The sequence below is a fragment of the Puma concolor genome, chromosome A1 (assembly GCF_028749965.1).
Source record: "Puma concolor isolate L17-30 chromosome A1, mPumCon1.1.hap2, whole genome shotgun sequence".
NCBI lineage: Eukaryota > Metazoa > Chordata > Mammalia > Carnivora > Felidae > Puma > Puma concolor.
Genome location: NC_141667.1, coordinates 149,594,525 through 149,609,551, shown reverse-complemented (window position 1 = coordinate 149,609,551; position 15,027 = coordinate 149,594,525). Strand labels below are relative to the sequence as shown.

General features: G+C 45.7%; 1 protein-coding gene across 1 annotated transcript; it reads left to right on the top strand.

The window, feature by feature from the left end:
* The first annotated feature begins 9,093 nt into the window (after positions 1–9,093).
* Positions 9,094–12,557, top strand: PROP1 (PROP paired-like homeobox 1). The gene is made up of 3 exons (XM_025924232.2): positions 9,094–9,202; positions 10,398–10,630; positions 11,568–12,557. Exons 1-3 carry the CDS (start codon positions 9,094–9,096, stop codon positions 11,904–11,906), a joined length of 681 nt encoding a protein of 226 aa, XP_025780017.1. The 3' UTR covers positions 11,907–12,557.
* The last annotated feature ends 2,470 nt before the right edge of the window (positions 12,558–15,027 follow it).

The following is a 15,027-nucleotide window of genomic DNA, read 5'->3' as shown; positions in this document are numbered from 1 at the left end:
TCTCTGCCCCTCCCCTGCTCATGCTTTGCCTCTCTGTCTCGAAAATAAACATTAAAAAATTTTTAAACTGTCCATTTCATCTAATTTGTCAACTTTAGTGGAATAAAGTTGTTCATAATAATCTCTTATTATCCACTTGATATCTGTATAATCTATACTGATTTACCTCTGTCATTCTTTGTATTAGTCATTTCTGTCTTATTTTTTCCTGATTGACTTCGCTAGAGGTTTACTGGTGTTTTCATCTTCTTAGTGAACCAGCCTTCAGTTTTATTAATTCTCACTGTTACCTATCTGTTTTCTATTTCATGGATTCACACTGTCAAAGAAAAAATCAGAACTGGATGTTAATTAAAGTGGCAAAAACAGATTTTATTCAGGATTATTACAATAGGGGGATAGAATCCTCAGTACAGAGCCAGGCTTAATTCAGAATACAGCATGAGCAAGTGGGAATTTATAGTCAAGGAGCAAGATGAAGGGCAGTAATGGAAAATTGCTAAGAGGAGACACCAGGTGTAATGGGGGACTCTAGTTAAGCTGAGCAAACGGGGTGGGGGGTGGGCACCTGGGAGGTTCAGTCAGTTAAGCATCCAACTTCAGGTCAGGTCATAATCTCAGAGTTCGTGGATTCGAGCCCTGCGTCGGGCTCTGTGCTGACAACTTGGAGCCTGGAGCCTGCTTTGGATTCTGTGTCTCCCTCTCTCTCTGCCCCTCCCCCACTCATGCTCTGTCTCTCTCACTCACTCAAAAATGAATGAACATTAAAATAAATAAACAAACAAACCGACTGAACAGGATTCTAGTTCAACCGACCGAACAGGATTGTTTGCTCAAGACAGGCCAGAGTGAGTAGACCTCACTTGGAGGATAATGGAAGATGAGGAACCCTACCAGTTATGGGGAGTGGCCAGATATCGAGGGTGGGAGATTCTGTTTAAACTGACTGTGCCTGGTTCTTGTAAAACTGGATTTTAGAAGGAAGTACACAAGTGGGCCTAAGAGAAGGTTCCAGAGCCTAAAGATTGGTCCAGGGAAAAATCTTTGTCAACAGTCGGATCTTTATTATGTTCTTTCTTCTGCTTACTTTGCAGAATGTCCGCAACTAGACATTCATGTGTTCAGTTTGTTAAGATAAAATTTAGGTGATTGATTTGAGACCTTTCTCTCTTTCTCTCTTGTCCAACTTTATTGAGGTATTAGTGATAAACTTGTAAGATAAGGTGTAATTGGTGGTGACTTTATGTATGTATAGTTTTTCTTTTCTAATATAAGCAGCATTTCACAGTTTGTAATATGCATCTTTCCCTTATCACATCCTACGTGAAATTGATACAAGACTAATTCATGCATAATACAAGACCCTTGTGCCAGTGTACTTCCACTTCTCTCCTGATCTTTGTCATACATTTTGCTTTTACATACATTATAAGCCCCATGCTACATTGTTAATATTGTTGTTTTAACGACTATATTTTAAAGAGATTTAAATCATAAGAGAACATTTTATGTAACCATGTAGTTATTTCCATGCTATAAAATGTGCAGTCAAATACACCATTACTATTGTTGCTTTAAACAAGTGACTATCTTTAATAGCAATTAAAAATAAGAAAAAAAAAGACGCCTTTGCCTTCACTTTACTCCTTTTCCAGCACTCTTTATTTTTTTGTGCAGACCTAGGTTTCTGACTGATATCATGTGTCCCTTCCTTTTTGAAATAGTTGCTTTAACATTCCTACTGGACACTTATTTCATTCCTTTATCTTTTTCAGTCTTTTATCATCCTGTCTTTAAGTTCATTGATTGTGTCTTTAGCTGCATCAAGTTGACTGATAAGATAATCAAAGACATCCTTCATTTCTGGTACTGTGTGTTGATTTCTAGCACTTCCATTTGATTCTTCTTTATAGTTTCCATCTGCCTCCTAAAATTACCCATCTGATCTTGCATTTTGTCTACCTTTTCCATTAGACCTTTAATTTAGTAATCATATTTATCTTAAACTCTCTAATACTTCTAATGTCTATGTTATGTCTGTTTATGATCATTGTTTTGTCTCTTCACATTGTGTTTTTTTCTTGCTTTTTGGATGCTTTGTAACTTTTTATTGAAAGCTGGATTGTGTTGTATAAAGTAGTAAATACTGAGGTAATAGGCTGTTAGTATGAGGATTTATGTTAATCTAGCCACAAGCTAGGTTGTGTTTGAGATTTGTTTTCCCAATGATTACCTGTTCTGAAAGTTGTTGTTGTTAGGGGAACTAGAAACTTTAAATTTCTCTAGTCTCTTTGTTTTTGTCTAACCTCTTGGAATCCCTTTTGTGTGGATCCCCAGAGAGAGTCTGTCCCTTGAACTCTCCCACCTGTAGTCCACAAATATTGCTTTTTTTAAATGTTTTTATTCTTTTTTTTTTTTTTTTTTTTTTTTTAGAGAGAGAGACAGTGTGAGTGGGGGAGGGCAGAGAGAGAGAGGGAGACACAGACTCTGAAGCACGCTCCAGGCTCTGAGCTTGATGTGGGGCTCAAACTCATGAACTGTGAGATCATGACTTGAGCCAAAGTAGGACGTTTAACTGACTGACCCACCCAGGTGCCCCTCCACAGTTATTATTATTGGAGGTTTGTTACCATGATAATGGGGAAAGGAAGATCAGGGGGCATTCTCTAATGTTGAGATTAAGTCTCGGTGCTTGGAATACACAGTGGGTCTGTGTTTGGGTGATCTAGTCACAGTGTTTCTGCTCCTCTAGGATTAGAGCTTTCCCTGAAGTCCAATTATCTTTCTTACCAGTTTTATGCCTTGAGGCTCCTTTTGTTAATTTAGGTGAGATGGGGGTTAGGTCTGAGTGGAGTTTATCTCCCCAGCTGCAGTGGATTTCATCAATGCCCTCAGCTGGTGTCCTTCCCCTGCAGATTAAGACTCTTTTTTTTTTCCATAAGGGAATTGGTCTGGGCAAATTTTGCAATGGTAATTGTTCCCCTTTCCAAGACAGCACCGTAGGGGAGCTCTCTCCAGATTGTCCCCATCCTCCCTGGGAGAGCCTGGTGGGGTTCCTGGAAGAAAAGCCTATGACAAAGTAGGAATTCCTCCCATGATTGTGGCCTCAGGGAGCTTCCCACTCTTGAGCTAGCCTACCCTCGGCCTCTAGCATCACATAAAAAATTCTAGTTTAATGTTTTGACTGGCTTATGAGGAGGGCAGCAACTTCTGTCCCAGGTAAAGAAAATGTCCCAGGTTCCGTGTCTCATTGAAGGTGACTCTCTCTCCCCAGATTTCAAGATGGCTGTTTGCGCCATCAGTGGTGACCTCAGTTTTCGGATGGGTTCTCAAGAAGTCATTAATTTCTGCCTGTCCACCTTTTGTTGTTGTTATTGTTATGACCATGGATGGAATGCATGTCTCTAGAGCTCTAAGCTGACACCTCAAGTTCTAAAATTCTTTTTAATTTTGCCTGAATCACCGTCTTTCCCACAGAAATATTTTTGCTGAATCTTTATCCAGCTGTCTTTTACTATAAAACCAAAATCTTGATGGGGACCCCACCTATATTGCAGATATTTAGATATTTTGATACCCAGGCCATTCACTGGTGACATAGACTCAAACCTTAGTCCTGCTCCATGAACCTTCTTCTAGGCCCATCTGTGTACTTCCTTATAAAAGCCAGTTTTCTCAAGAAACCTGCAAAGTCAGTCTAACCAGAACTCCCGGACCTTGATATCCTGTCACCCTCCAAATCTGATAGGATTCCTCATCCTTCATCATCTCCCAGATGATGTCTGATCACACTGGCCTGTCTTCAGCAAGGATCCTGTTAGGTCAGTTTAGCTAGAATCTCCCACTCACGACCCCCGAGGTTTCTTCCTAGCAATTTTCCATTTGCTGCCCTCCACTCTGCTGCTTGGATATAAATTCCCATTTGCCCATGCTGAATTTGGCCTTGAGCCCACTCTCTCTCCCCCACTGTGAAGTCCCATTGCAGTGGTCCCTACACCTATTCCAGTGGTTCTGGATAAAATCTGACTTACCACCTTTAACAAGGGTCTTTAACTCTGGTGATCTGCCTGGAGCTGGAGTGAGCCCATCTTGAAGACACTGCTTCTTTTTTTTTTTTTTTTTTTTTAACGTTTATTTATTATTTTTGGGACAGAGAGAGACAGAGCATGAACGGGGGAGGGGCAGAGAGAGAGGGAGACACAGAATCGGAAACAGGCTCCAGGCTCTGAGCCATCAGCCCAGAGCCCGACGCGGGGCTGGAACTCACGGACCGCGAGATCGTGACCTGGCTGAAGTCGGACGCTTAACCGACTGCGCCACCCAGGCGCCCCGAAGACACTGCTTCTAAGCAGAACTCCTTACTTCATACTGGCAGCCTGGCACAGGAAGCTTATCATTTTAAAAGGACTGTTCTTGGGGTGCCTGGGTGGCTCAGTCGGTTAAGTGTCCTACTTCAGCTCAGGTCATGATCTCATGGTTCTTGAGTTCGAGCCCCATGTAGGGCTCTGTGCGGACAGTTCAGAGCCTGGAGCCTGCTTTGGATTCTGTGTCTTTCTCTCTCTCTGCCCCTCCCCTGCTCGTGCTCTATCTCTCTCTCTTTCTCAAAAATAAATAAAAAACATGAAAAAAAATTTTTTAAAGAAGAATTATCACCTAATGGATTTGGGAGGTCCTGGTGGGCTGTCTGTGTGTGGGAGGGAGGGGGAAGTGGCAGTGAGTAGGGTACCTATTGAGAAGCCGGGGACTGAGAGAGTCAGAGTACCTGAGAAGGTTAGAGTACCAGTGGGCATCACATGGTCAGGGTGCCTAAGCAGATCAGGATATGTCTTTACTTGGTCGAAATGTCCTATGGGTCAGCTGGTGTGTAGAGAATATCTCCTGGGTTGGGCTTTGGGGGCTGGGTGGTTTTTCAGTGTCAGCATGCCCTTTGCAAGATAAGAGCAAGGGGGGGGGGTGTTTCTGAATGGACTAGAGGGCAGGATTCCCTTGAGTGTCTGGATCCTTTGAGGCCAGGGAATATCCTTTTTTATTATTATTAAATTTTTAAAAATGTTTATTTATTTTTGACAGAGATAGAGACAGAGTACGAGTGGGTGAGGGGCAGAGACAGAGAGGGAGACACAGAATCCAAAGCCAACTCCAGGGTCTGAGCTGTCAGCACAGAGCCTGATGCAAGGCTCAAACTATGAACTGTGAGATCATGACCTGAGTCAAAGTCGGATGCTTAACTGACTGAGCCACCCAGGCGCCCTAAGGTAAGGGAATATCTTATATGGTCAGAGTGTCCCAAACCTCACCACGCCTTTGTCTGGACATGTCCAGGGTCTAGGTTCTGGGTGTCCTAAAAGGTTGTGAGGAACATCATGAATTCAGGCTATCATGCTGACTATAAGGTACAGAAGTCAAAACTTCTTGGAGGGCTCATGTGTCTGAGAGACTGAATTCAACCCTGTGCCTTAGGGACTCAGGAATCAGGTAAGGTCAGAATGACTCTGAGGGCTGGAGGCTCTTAGGGATGGTAGTAAAATTAGAATGACAATAAAGTAACATTTTTGCCTGTGTTAATTATGTTCAAGGAACAGTCCTAAATGCTTCTCTTCCATTAACTCTCAATCATTGCGTCTTCACCACGTAGGTACAGTGGATCCTCATTTTTTGTGGATCCCACATTTGGGAAGTCACTGAAGGTTATTTGAAACCCCAAGGTCAGTACCCTTTTGCAGCACGCTTTGGCACTTGGATGGTCATTTGCAGCAATGCGCGTGCGCAGCGAGGCAAATACTTTGAGCTGCCGCGTTCCCAGCTGAGGTCAAACAGAGCAACTACTCTGGCTTCCTGTTTTAACTGTCATACTGTAAATAGATGTCTTTTTGCGGTCTCTTAAGTGCTGCCATTTCTCACATATTTGTGCTTTTCCTGGTAATTTCGCTGTTAAAGCAGCTTCCAAGCATAGTGTTGAAGTGCTGTCCGGTGTTCTCAAGTGCAGGAAAGCCATGATGTGCTTCAGGGAGAAAATACATGTGTTAGACAACCCTCGTTCAGGCATGAGTCACAGTGTCATTGGCCGTGGGTTCAACGTTAATAAGTTGGCAATATACATTAAACTAAGATATCTTTAAACAGAAACACATACAACAAGGTTATGTATGGATCAGGTGATGAAAATGTGGGCAGAGGCTCTCGGAAACCTATTTTTTGGAGTTATGGTTCAACATCCACTAATTCAGTGTTCGTAGTGACTTTATGAAACAGAACTACCTCAAATAAAGAGAATCAACCATATTACTTTCCCCAGATGATAAAGCAGAGGCACAGAGACATTAAGAAATGAGCCCAGGGGGCGCCTGGGTGTCTCAGTCGGTTAAGCATCCGACTTCGGCTCAGATCACGATCTCACAGTCCGTGAGTTCGAGCCCCGCGTCGGGCTCTGGGCTGATGGCTCAGAGCCTGGAGCCTGCTTCCGATTCTGTGTCTCCTTCTCTCTCTGCCCCTCCCCCATTCATGCTCTGTCTCTCTCTGTCTCAAAAATAAATTAAAACGTTAAAAAAAAAATTAAAAAGAAAAAAAGAAATGAGCCCAGGATCACATAGCTTAGCAAGTGGTACAGCTGGGATTCGAACCTGGGACAGTTTGGCTTCCGAACTTATACTCCTTCCTTCCACACTATTCTCCTTCTTGTGGGGTGAGAGGATCCTGGGTGTCAGGCTTCCTTGGGGGTCAGGATTGGGGGTTGGAATCAGGATGCCCTGGAAGACCAAATGCCTCTAAGCCTTCCAGCCCCCTGAGGGGTTATGGTTCTCTGAAATGTCAAGTCAAACTTGCAGTGTCTCAGTGTCTTTGGGGAGCAGGGGTAATGGGTCAGAGTTTCTTTGTAATATCAGAGTACCCTGGGGGCAATTAGGCTGTACTAGATAGCTGGTCAGTTTCCTTGTAGAGTTAGGGTATCTTGAGGCTGCAGGATGTACTAGAATTCAGCACTTGCTTGTAGGTTCAAGTTGAATACATGTTACTGGGTCTTGGGAGATCAGAATGTCATGGGGGCTTGGGTTGCTCCAGGAGGTCATGGTATATGTTGGGGTAGAGGGAGAAAGGTTGGTGTCTTCCATTAGTGCTTCTCAACTTTAATGCTCTTATGGATCAAAAGTTTGTGTGTCTCCTGCACCTCCATTCATGTGTTGAAGCCCTAATCCCAATGTGATGTCATTTGGAAGTGGGGCCTTTGGGAGGCAATTAGGGTTAGATGAGATCTTGAGGGCAAGGGCCACATGATGGGATTAGTATCTATACAAGAAGAGGAAGAGAGACCAAAGGTGGTTTTATTTCTGCCATGTGAAGACAAAGAAGACAGCTGTCTACATCCCAGGAATAGAACTTTCACCAGGAACTGAATCAGCTGACACCTTGACCTTGGCTTTTGCAGCTTCCAGACCTTGAGAAGTGTCTACTGTTTAAGCCACCCATCCTTTGGTATTTTGTTATGGCAGCCTGAGCTGGTGAAAATAAATGGATACCCATTTATTCTGGGGATCTTGTTACAATGCAGATTCTGGTTCAGTAGGACTAAGGTGGACTCCAAGATTCTGCATTTCTAAGAAGCTTTCATGTGCTGCTGATGCTGCTGATTGTGGACCATACTGTAAGCATCAAGATCCTAGAGAATTTTTTTTTTTTTTTTTTGGTCTTAAATTGTCAGGGTGCTTTTAAAAGGATGTGTGCGAAAGATAAGCATGACCGTGGTGATTCAGACTGTCCCTTCCATGAGGGGTAGGGTGTCTTGAGAAGTTAGAACCTCATGGCAGGGTTAGAGGGATCTTCTAGTAGAGGCAGAACATTCTGGGTTTCAGTGCGTCCTAGAGTATCCTAGAGTCCTGGGGTATCAGGTTGTCTTTAAAGGGTCAGGATCCCCTAGGGATGTCAGAATGTACTTTCTGGGTCTAAGTGATCTCAAGAAGCAGAATATTGTGGGTGTCAGGGTTTCCTGACTGCTCCGGGATCCTAGGTGCTTCAGCATTTCCTTGAAGACTCAGAATGTCAGGATGGCGTGGGCATCTCAGTGCCTCGTGGAGTCCTAAAGTCCAAGCAGTCAGGATGTACCCAGAATTCCAAGGCTCTCGAGGGTCAGGGTTTTCTGAATGTCTGCGTGACCCTGGAAGGTCTTGGAGTCCCAGGGGTTCTGAGTGAGTGAGGAGGTGACATTTGGGAGAGGAAAGCAGACAGCCCTTGAGAACTATGGTGTCCTGGAGATTCAGCCCATGGTTGAGGTTGTCCTGAGGTGGGGGAGGGTGTGTCTAGTATATTCTGAGAATCAGGGTATCAAGGAGGGGCCAGAATGCACTTGTGTCTTTTAGTTTTTTAGTTACCTGGAAACAGATCCTTGGATATTCACCCACATGCTGAGATGCCAGGCAGGCCCTACTCCTGGCCCTCATTCTGGTACAATCCTGCACCCCCTCTCCCCACGGTGGGGTTCTGGGGAAGGGTCTTAGGAGGAATGCATTTTCTTCTTAACCTGCCTGCTCCCAGGAGGGGATTTAACAGGACAAAAGAACTTGGTCCTCTGGGAATACGAGCTCTTGGCCCCAGTCCCTGGACCCTCCAACTGAGCACCTTCCCTCATCCGGCTTGTGATCCTCCCCTGACGAAGGGGGCTCTGGTGACCAGGCAATGATTGGATGGGCCCCCAGGGGCGAGGGGCAGGTCACTCCTCCAAGGCTCAGGAAGAAAGAGGTGGTGTGGGATTGCAGGCTGGGAAAGTAGGCAGCTGAGAGCAAAGGGAGAGAGAGACAAGGGGCAGACAGTGGAAAGTAGAGGCCAAGACAGAGAAACAGGGTCGGGGCAAGGCAGAGAGAATGCTATGATACTCAAGCAAAGAAATGGGGAGTTAGGGAAAAAAATTAGAAAACAGGGGAGACAGTGAGAAGGACAAAGATATCCATCTGTATTTCCATCCAGAGAGTGAGAGGCATAAACACAGGGAGAAGGAGCGAGATAAACAGGCAGAGAGAGGAACGACAGAACCAGAGAAAGACTGACCCAGGCTCAGAGACTCAGGGACACAGGAACCTGGACTGTTTTTGATCTTTGTTGTTAGCCATGGAAGCAGAAGGGAGGAGTGAGCAGGGTAAGCAGAAGAAGGGGCGACTTTGCAGCAGCCTCTGGCCCGAGGGCTACCCCGCCACTGGGACTCTGACCTCCACGGTGGGTGAGTGAATCTCTGGGGTGGTCCTGAGGAGGCAGCAGGTGAGGGGGCTCCACGCTTAGGCTCCTGGGGGGAGGGCATGGCTCCCCACAAGGAAGGCAAGAAGGGGAGATAAAAATCAGCCCCCAGAATGCTAAAAAACCTTGGGCATCTTAGCAAGCACAGGGAGGGACAATGTCTTCGTTTGACAGACTGGATCCGCAGCCTTGGCATTGATGGACTGCTGAACAGCACACATGGTGGTGGGGCAGAGGTGAAGCTGAAATCTGGCTCCTCATCCCTGACCTCGTGGTTTGCCCACTGCACTGCCTCCTCTGAGATGGGAATCTGGAGGGGCCAGGGCTTTGGATCCCAAGAGAGCAGGGGACCACCAGTGGCTCAACGCGTGTGTCCCCAAGGTGGACAGTTGAGCCCCCGGTGGGAGCTGCTCCTTCGGTCCCCATGGGGATGGGTGCCTCAGCTCCAGACATCTCCTTTTCTCAGTGTGTGCCTTCCAGGTGTTTCCTTTCGCTCCGTGTCCTCTCTTCCCCGGCTGGCTCTCAGACTAATTAGTGTGGGGGCTTAGTGAGCCTGCAGGGAGGAGAGGCAAGCCTTTCCCACGAGCTCAGGTTCCTGCAGCCTGGTGGCCGGGCCAGGGCCGGGCCAGGGGAGAAGATGAAATGTAGGTGAGGGGAGGGTGTGTCTGAGCGGAAGAGGGAGGAATGTTTCATCTTCCCAGGTGAAGAAGGGTGGAGGAGGACGGAAGCAGTCTAGGGAACGTAGATGTTGAACATGAGCCTTGAGAGCAGGAAACAAGTCACAGGTGTCCTACAGACCCGGACAGTTTGTTACTGTGTCAGAGCAAATAAGAGCCCCAGAGGGTGAGACCCAGGAGGACAGTACATGCTCCCAGAGAGGCGAAAGGCACACGGAGGGACACGTGTTGCATGGGAATGTTCCATGGGCCTGGACTTACAGGAGGCAGAAGTGCCCAGGGTGAGAAGTGAGGCTCAGGGGTGACAATGTAGGTGGAGAGCCCAGGATAAGCGCACTCAGAGATGAAGTGGGGGCTCAGGCGGAGCCGGATCCAGCTCCTTACCAGAGCTGAGGGGTTTTGGGGGGTGGAAGGCAAAGGGGATCTGGGCGGACCGGCATCCGAGATTCCGGATGGACGGATGGGTCCACCCCACACAACCTCTCCCCTCCCCTCCATCCTCAGACATGAGCCCTCGGCCCTACAGGAACCTCTCTGGTGTAGGAGTGCGGAGACCACGGCTTTCCCCACAAGGTGCACAGAGGGGTCGCCCGCACTCCAGGCGCCGCCACCGAACCACCTTCAGCCCAGCGCAGCTGGAACAGCTGGAGGCAGCCTTTGGGAGGAATCAGTACCCTGACATTTGGGCCCGAGAGGGCCTCGCCCGGGACACAGGCCTCAGTGAGGCGAGAATCCAGGTGATGCCCCAGGATCCCCCACTTTTCCTGGGAAGAAATGTAGATTTGGTGCTCAGGAGCTATTGGGGCATAAATTCTCATATGGCATTATAACCCAAACCTAAACGTTCCCCAGAACATGGCCTCGCCCAGCAGTCAACATAACCTCACCTAAAATTAGACTGTCCCTTGAATATAACCCTAAGCTCTAACCTGATTTTCAACACCCTACCCTCAACCTTCATAGGAATGTGAATCCTGAGTGCTTGGATGGCCCAGTAGGTTAAGCCTCTGGCCTTTGATTTCAGCTCAGGTCATGATCTCATGGTTTGTGGGTTCAAGCCCCAGGGCCTGCTTCAGATCCTCTGTCCCCCCCTCTCTCTCTGCCCCTTCCCCACTCTTTCTCTCTCTCAAAAATAAATAAAACATTTTTAAAAATAGTGATGTGAATTCCAACAGAAATTCAATCTTAAGTGTTTGCATGCATATGTACCCTTGTCCCTAACCATGGCCTTGAGACTCAGCCAGCCTGATGTGCCTTTCATCCGAACCATAGAAATCATCTTAAGTATAAAGCCGCCACCCTAAATCCAGCTGTCTATAACAATAAAATTCGTCTCTAATAATCCTAGGGGAAGTTTCCTATTCTCTGTGGAGGGAAGATGCCATCGTGTCATATTGATCTCTTTCGTGTTGGAAGTTGATATTCTTAATTCACCCAAATTCATAGTACGGCAAATTTAGACACAGGTTGGGAGTGATGGTGTTGGTCTTGCTTTGTTAATCTAGGCCCAGCTGGCCTATGCCTTTGGAAAGAACTGTACTTCCTCTGCATGGTCAGAGAGGCTTATGCTCTGTACCTGAAGCTTCTGTCATTGAAGGGGAGGGGGGCTCTGATGTGACAGGGCCACCTATTTGAGAGGGAGGCGTTGATGTGGCTATTCTTCCCCTTCCTCAGGTCTGGTTCCAGAACCGCAGAGCTAAGCAGAGGAAGCAAGAGCGGTCACTGCTCCAGCCACTGGCCCAGCTGTCTCCTGCCACCTTCTCTGGTTTCTTGCCCGAGTCCCCTGCCTGCCCCTACTCCTACCCAACACCACCTGCACCCATGACCTGCTTCCCTCACCCCTACAACCATGCCCTTCCCTCTCAGCCCTCCACAGGCAGTTCCTTTGCTCGGCCCCACCAGTCTGAAGACTGGTACCCCGCCTTGCACCCAACTCCCACTGGTCATCTGCCTTGCCCCCCACCCCCAGCTATGCTTCCCCTTAGCCTTGAGCCACCAAAGTCCTGGAACTAAGGTTGAACAGGAGCTGATAAGGTAATCTCCCAGCCTGTGGCCCTGGTGAAACTCAGGGAAAGCTGGGTGGCTTCCCCTCCTTCTAAGGATCAAGTAGAAATTTGGTGATGGGCAGCTCAGAGATAGGAATTTAAAAATGGGAGATCTGAAGAAGGCATCCTGAGGTGATTAGTTGAGGGAATGTGGGGAGGTGAGTCTATTAGAAGATACAGATAAAATGCTCAGTGGAGGTAACCAGGTAGAAGGGTGGTATTGACGATGGAAGCAATTGTTGCCACTGGTGAATGGAAATTAGTGAACGTGATACAACTTTCGGGGCTTCATTAATTGACATCACAATTGAAGATCTGCACCCAGCAGTTTCTAACTGATTTCAATACGGCTTTTGATTTAAAGTCTACCTGCTCTTCTTTCCCCCATCACCCACTCCCACCACCCAAATCAGTCATTAACTTTTGTTCATTAATGTTCTAGAAAGATCTCTTGAATTTCATCTTTCCTGGCCCCATATCTTCTAACTAATCCTCCTCAATAACTCCCTTAGCTCCAGCCTTTCCCATTGCCACCAGACCTTGCAAATCTGATCATCACAGATCCGCTCTCCAATGTCTTATAAAAAAAAAAAAAATAAGATCTGAGTCTCCAACGTTACCTTCAACCTGACTCTTAAAATCAACCACGTGTCAGGGCGCCCGAGTGGCTTGGTCAGTTAAGCATCCCACTTCGGCTCAGGTCGCGATCGCATGGTTGGTGGCCTCGAGCCCTGCTTCGAGCTCTGTGCTGACAGCTCAGAGCCTGGAGTCTGCTTCGGATTCTGTGTCTCATTTCCTCTCCACTCCTCCCCCACTTGTGCTCTGTCTCTCAAAAATAAATTAATGTAAAAAAAAAAATTTAATCGACCGCATGTCATAACATATGTGGTTGCTGATAGAGAAGAAACATCTGATTTAGGGCTGATTTTCCAAAATGCCATTGTGAATCTTAAGGCTCGCAAGAGGTCATTCCCAGGAAAAAAACCAGCGGTGAAGTGCCCTGACCTGAGCCCTCCTAATAGAAACGTGGTGTGACCTAGCTGGTGGCACCATTTATATACCATATGGCTAATAATGTACTTATTTTACTCATAATTTACTTACTTGTACATAAGCCTACCTCGCTTACTGTTAAACTTATAGAAAAATTCTGAGTACATAAGCCCCAAGGGCTTAGATATTCATGTTATTTGTAGTTTTATATATAAGCCTGGAGTAAAACCTCCTTGTTATACTTTTGCTCTCCCATGTAACTATGCCCTTGGGCCAGACTGCCTTCCAGAAACATCATACCAGTTTACATGCCTCCCAAAAGTACCCAAGTGTTGGTTTCAGCCCATCCTTGTTGGCCTTTACCATTTTTGACATTTTTATTCACTGAGAGTGATGTCTCCTTGGTGATTATTTGTATGTTTTCGTTTAATCGACTGCTAGTGAGAGTTAAACAGTTTCATGCTTATTGGCAATTTATATTTTTTCTGCATCACTTCTTGGAGGCATTTATGTATTGATAGAGTCCTCTTTTATTAGCGATGGAGGCTTTTGTGCAGTAGGGATATAACTATCTGGTCATATGTGTTGCAGCTGTTTTTTGCCATTTGTTATTTTTGTTTTAGCCTTTCACTTGTTGTTGTTGTTGTTGTTGTTCTGATCCATGCGTTCTTTATTCCATGACCAACCACTGCTGCATCCAAGCCACAGTACACAAACCTCAACCCAGCCTTACAACAATCTGAGGTTTACAGTACATTTAAGGCTTTTACATTTGAAAAGAAAAGTTAAAATAAAACCAAAGAACACCCAAACCCAAGCCCCCAACCAGGATGAGTAGTGTAGCAATTTTTAAGCATCTTACATTTCTGATGCTTACTCGGTGCAACTCCAGTGTCAAAACCCAAATAAGTCCTAAACTAGAAAGATTGGTTTAGTGATAAAAATTTTTTAATTTTTTTTAATGTTTATTCATTTTTGAGAGACAGAGACAGAGCACAAGCAGGGGAGGGGCAGAGAGAGAAGAAGACACAGAATCTGAAGCAGGCTCCAGGTCTGAGCTGACAGCACAAAGCCCAATGCAGGACTCAAACCCATGAACTATGAGGTCATAACCCGAGCCAGAGTTAGATGCTTAACTGAGCGAGCCACCCAGGGACCCCAGTTTAGTGAAATTTTAATTACATAAATTCTTCAAAGCATAAACTTGTAATTTTTTGTCTTGGAAATGTTATAAAAAATTTTAATAGCAAAATACAGGAACAAAAACATATTAACAAAATGTATTCAATCATTTACATTACAAAGGATTTGCAGTTTGTTGTTGTAGCCTAATGTTTTGATTGTCTGGTTGGCCTAACACAGAGCCTAGCCCACTTTCCTTCTGTAAAGTTCTCCTTGTAGGCCTTTTTAAGGTACTGTACATATTTGCAATTATATTGTGCATAGATTCTTAATGGGTAGTTTTCTTTTGTGTTTTAGACTTTCTAAGCAAGGGTTTGTGAGAGTAGTAAGCCCATGCTCTAATGCTGTAGGTATCAATTGTATGTAACTTCTGTTTTCAGCACCTAGAATAGTACTGATTATGTAGAATTGAGAAAGTATTCACCCAGTTCATTCTCTGTATTGTGTGGTTTGGATGAGGAACCCCAGGGGAGACATCTCCCTTTGTTTTTACTGGCTTCACCCACATTTTCTCCACCATTTGAGTCAAAAATATTACATCCTGGGGTGCCTGGGTGACTCAGTCGGTTGAGCGTCTGACTTTGGCTCAGGTCATGATCTCACAGTTTGTGAGTTTGAGCCCTGCGTCAGGCTTTGTGCTGACAGCTCAGAGCCTGAATCCTGCTTTGGATTCCATGTCTCCATCGCTCTCTGCCCCTCCCCTGCTTGCACTCTGTCTCTCTCTCAAAATAAATAAAAATTAAAAAAATTTAAAAAATATATTATACCCTGAATCACCTGAAATTTATTTTAGGATGCTCAGTCATGCAAAATAGCCACGTAATTTCCTTTTGACCAGCTAGCCAGTCTTACCAATATAATCCATCCCATAGTCTAACACTGATTTGTAAAGTCCTATTTTTTCATACGTGAAG

Bases quoted from the DNA above. Each gene is read 5' to 3' on its own strand.
- PROP1 (XM_025924232.2), top strand. From the start codon at position 9,094: ATGGAAGCAGAAGGGAGGAGTGAGCAGGGTAAGCAGAAGAAGGGGCGA. The intron at 9,203-10,397 runs GTGAGTGAATCT...CTCCATCCTCAG, and splicing joins GACTCTGACCTCCACGGTGG to ACATGAGCCCTCGGCCCTAC. The intron at 10,631-11,567 runs GTGATGCCCCAG...CCCCTTCCTCAG, and splicing joins TCAGTGAGGCGAGAATCCAG to GTCTGGTTCCAGAACCGCAG.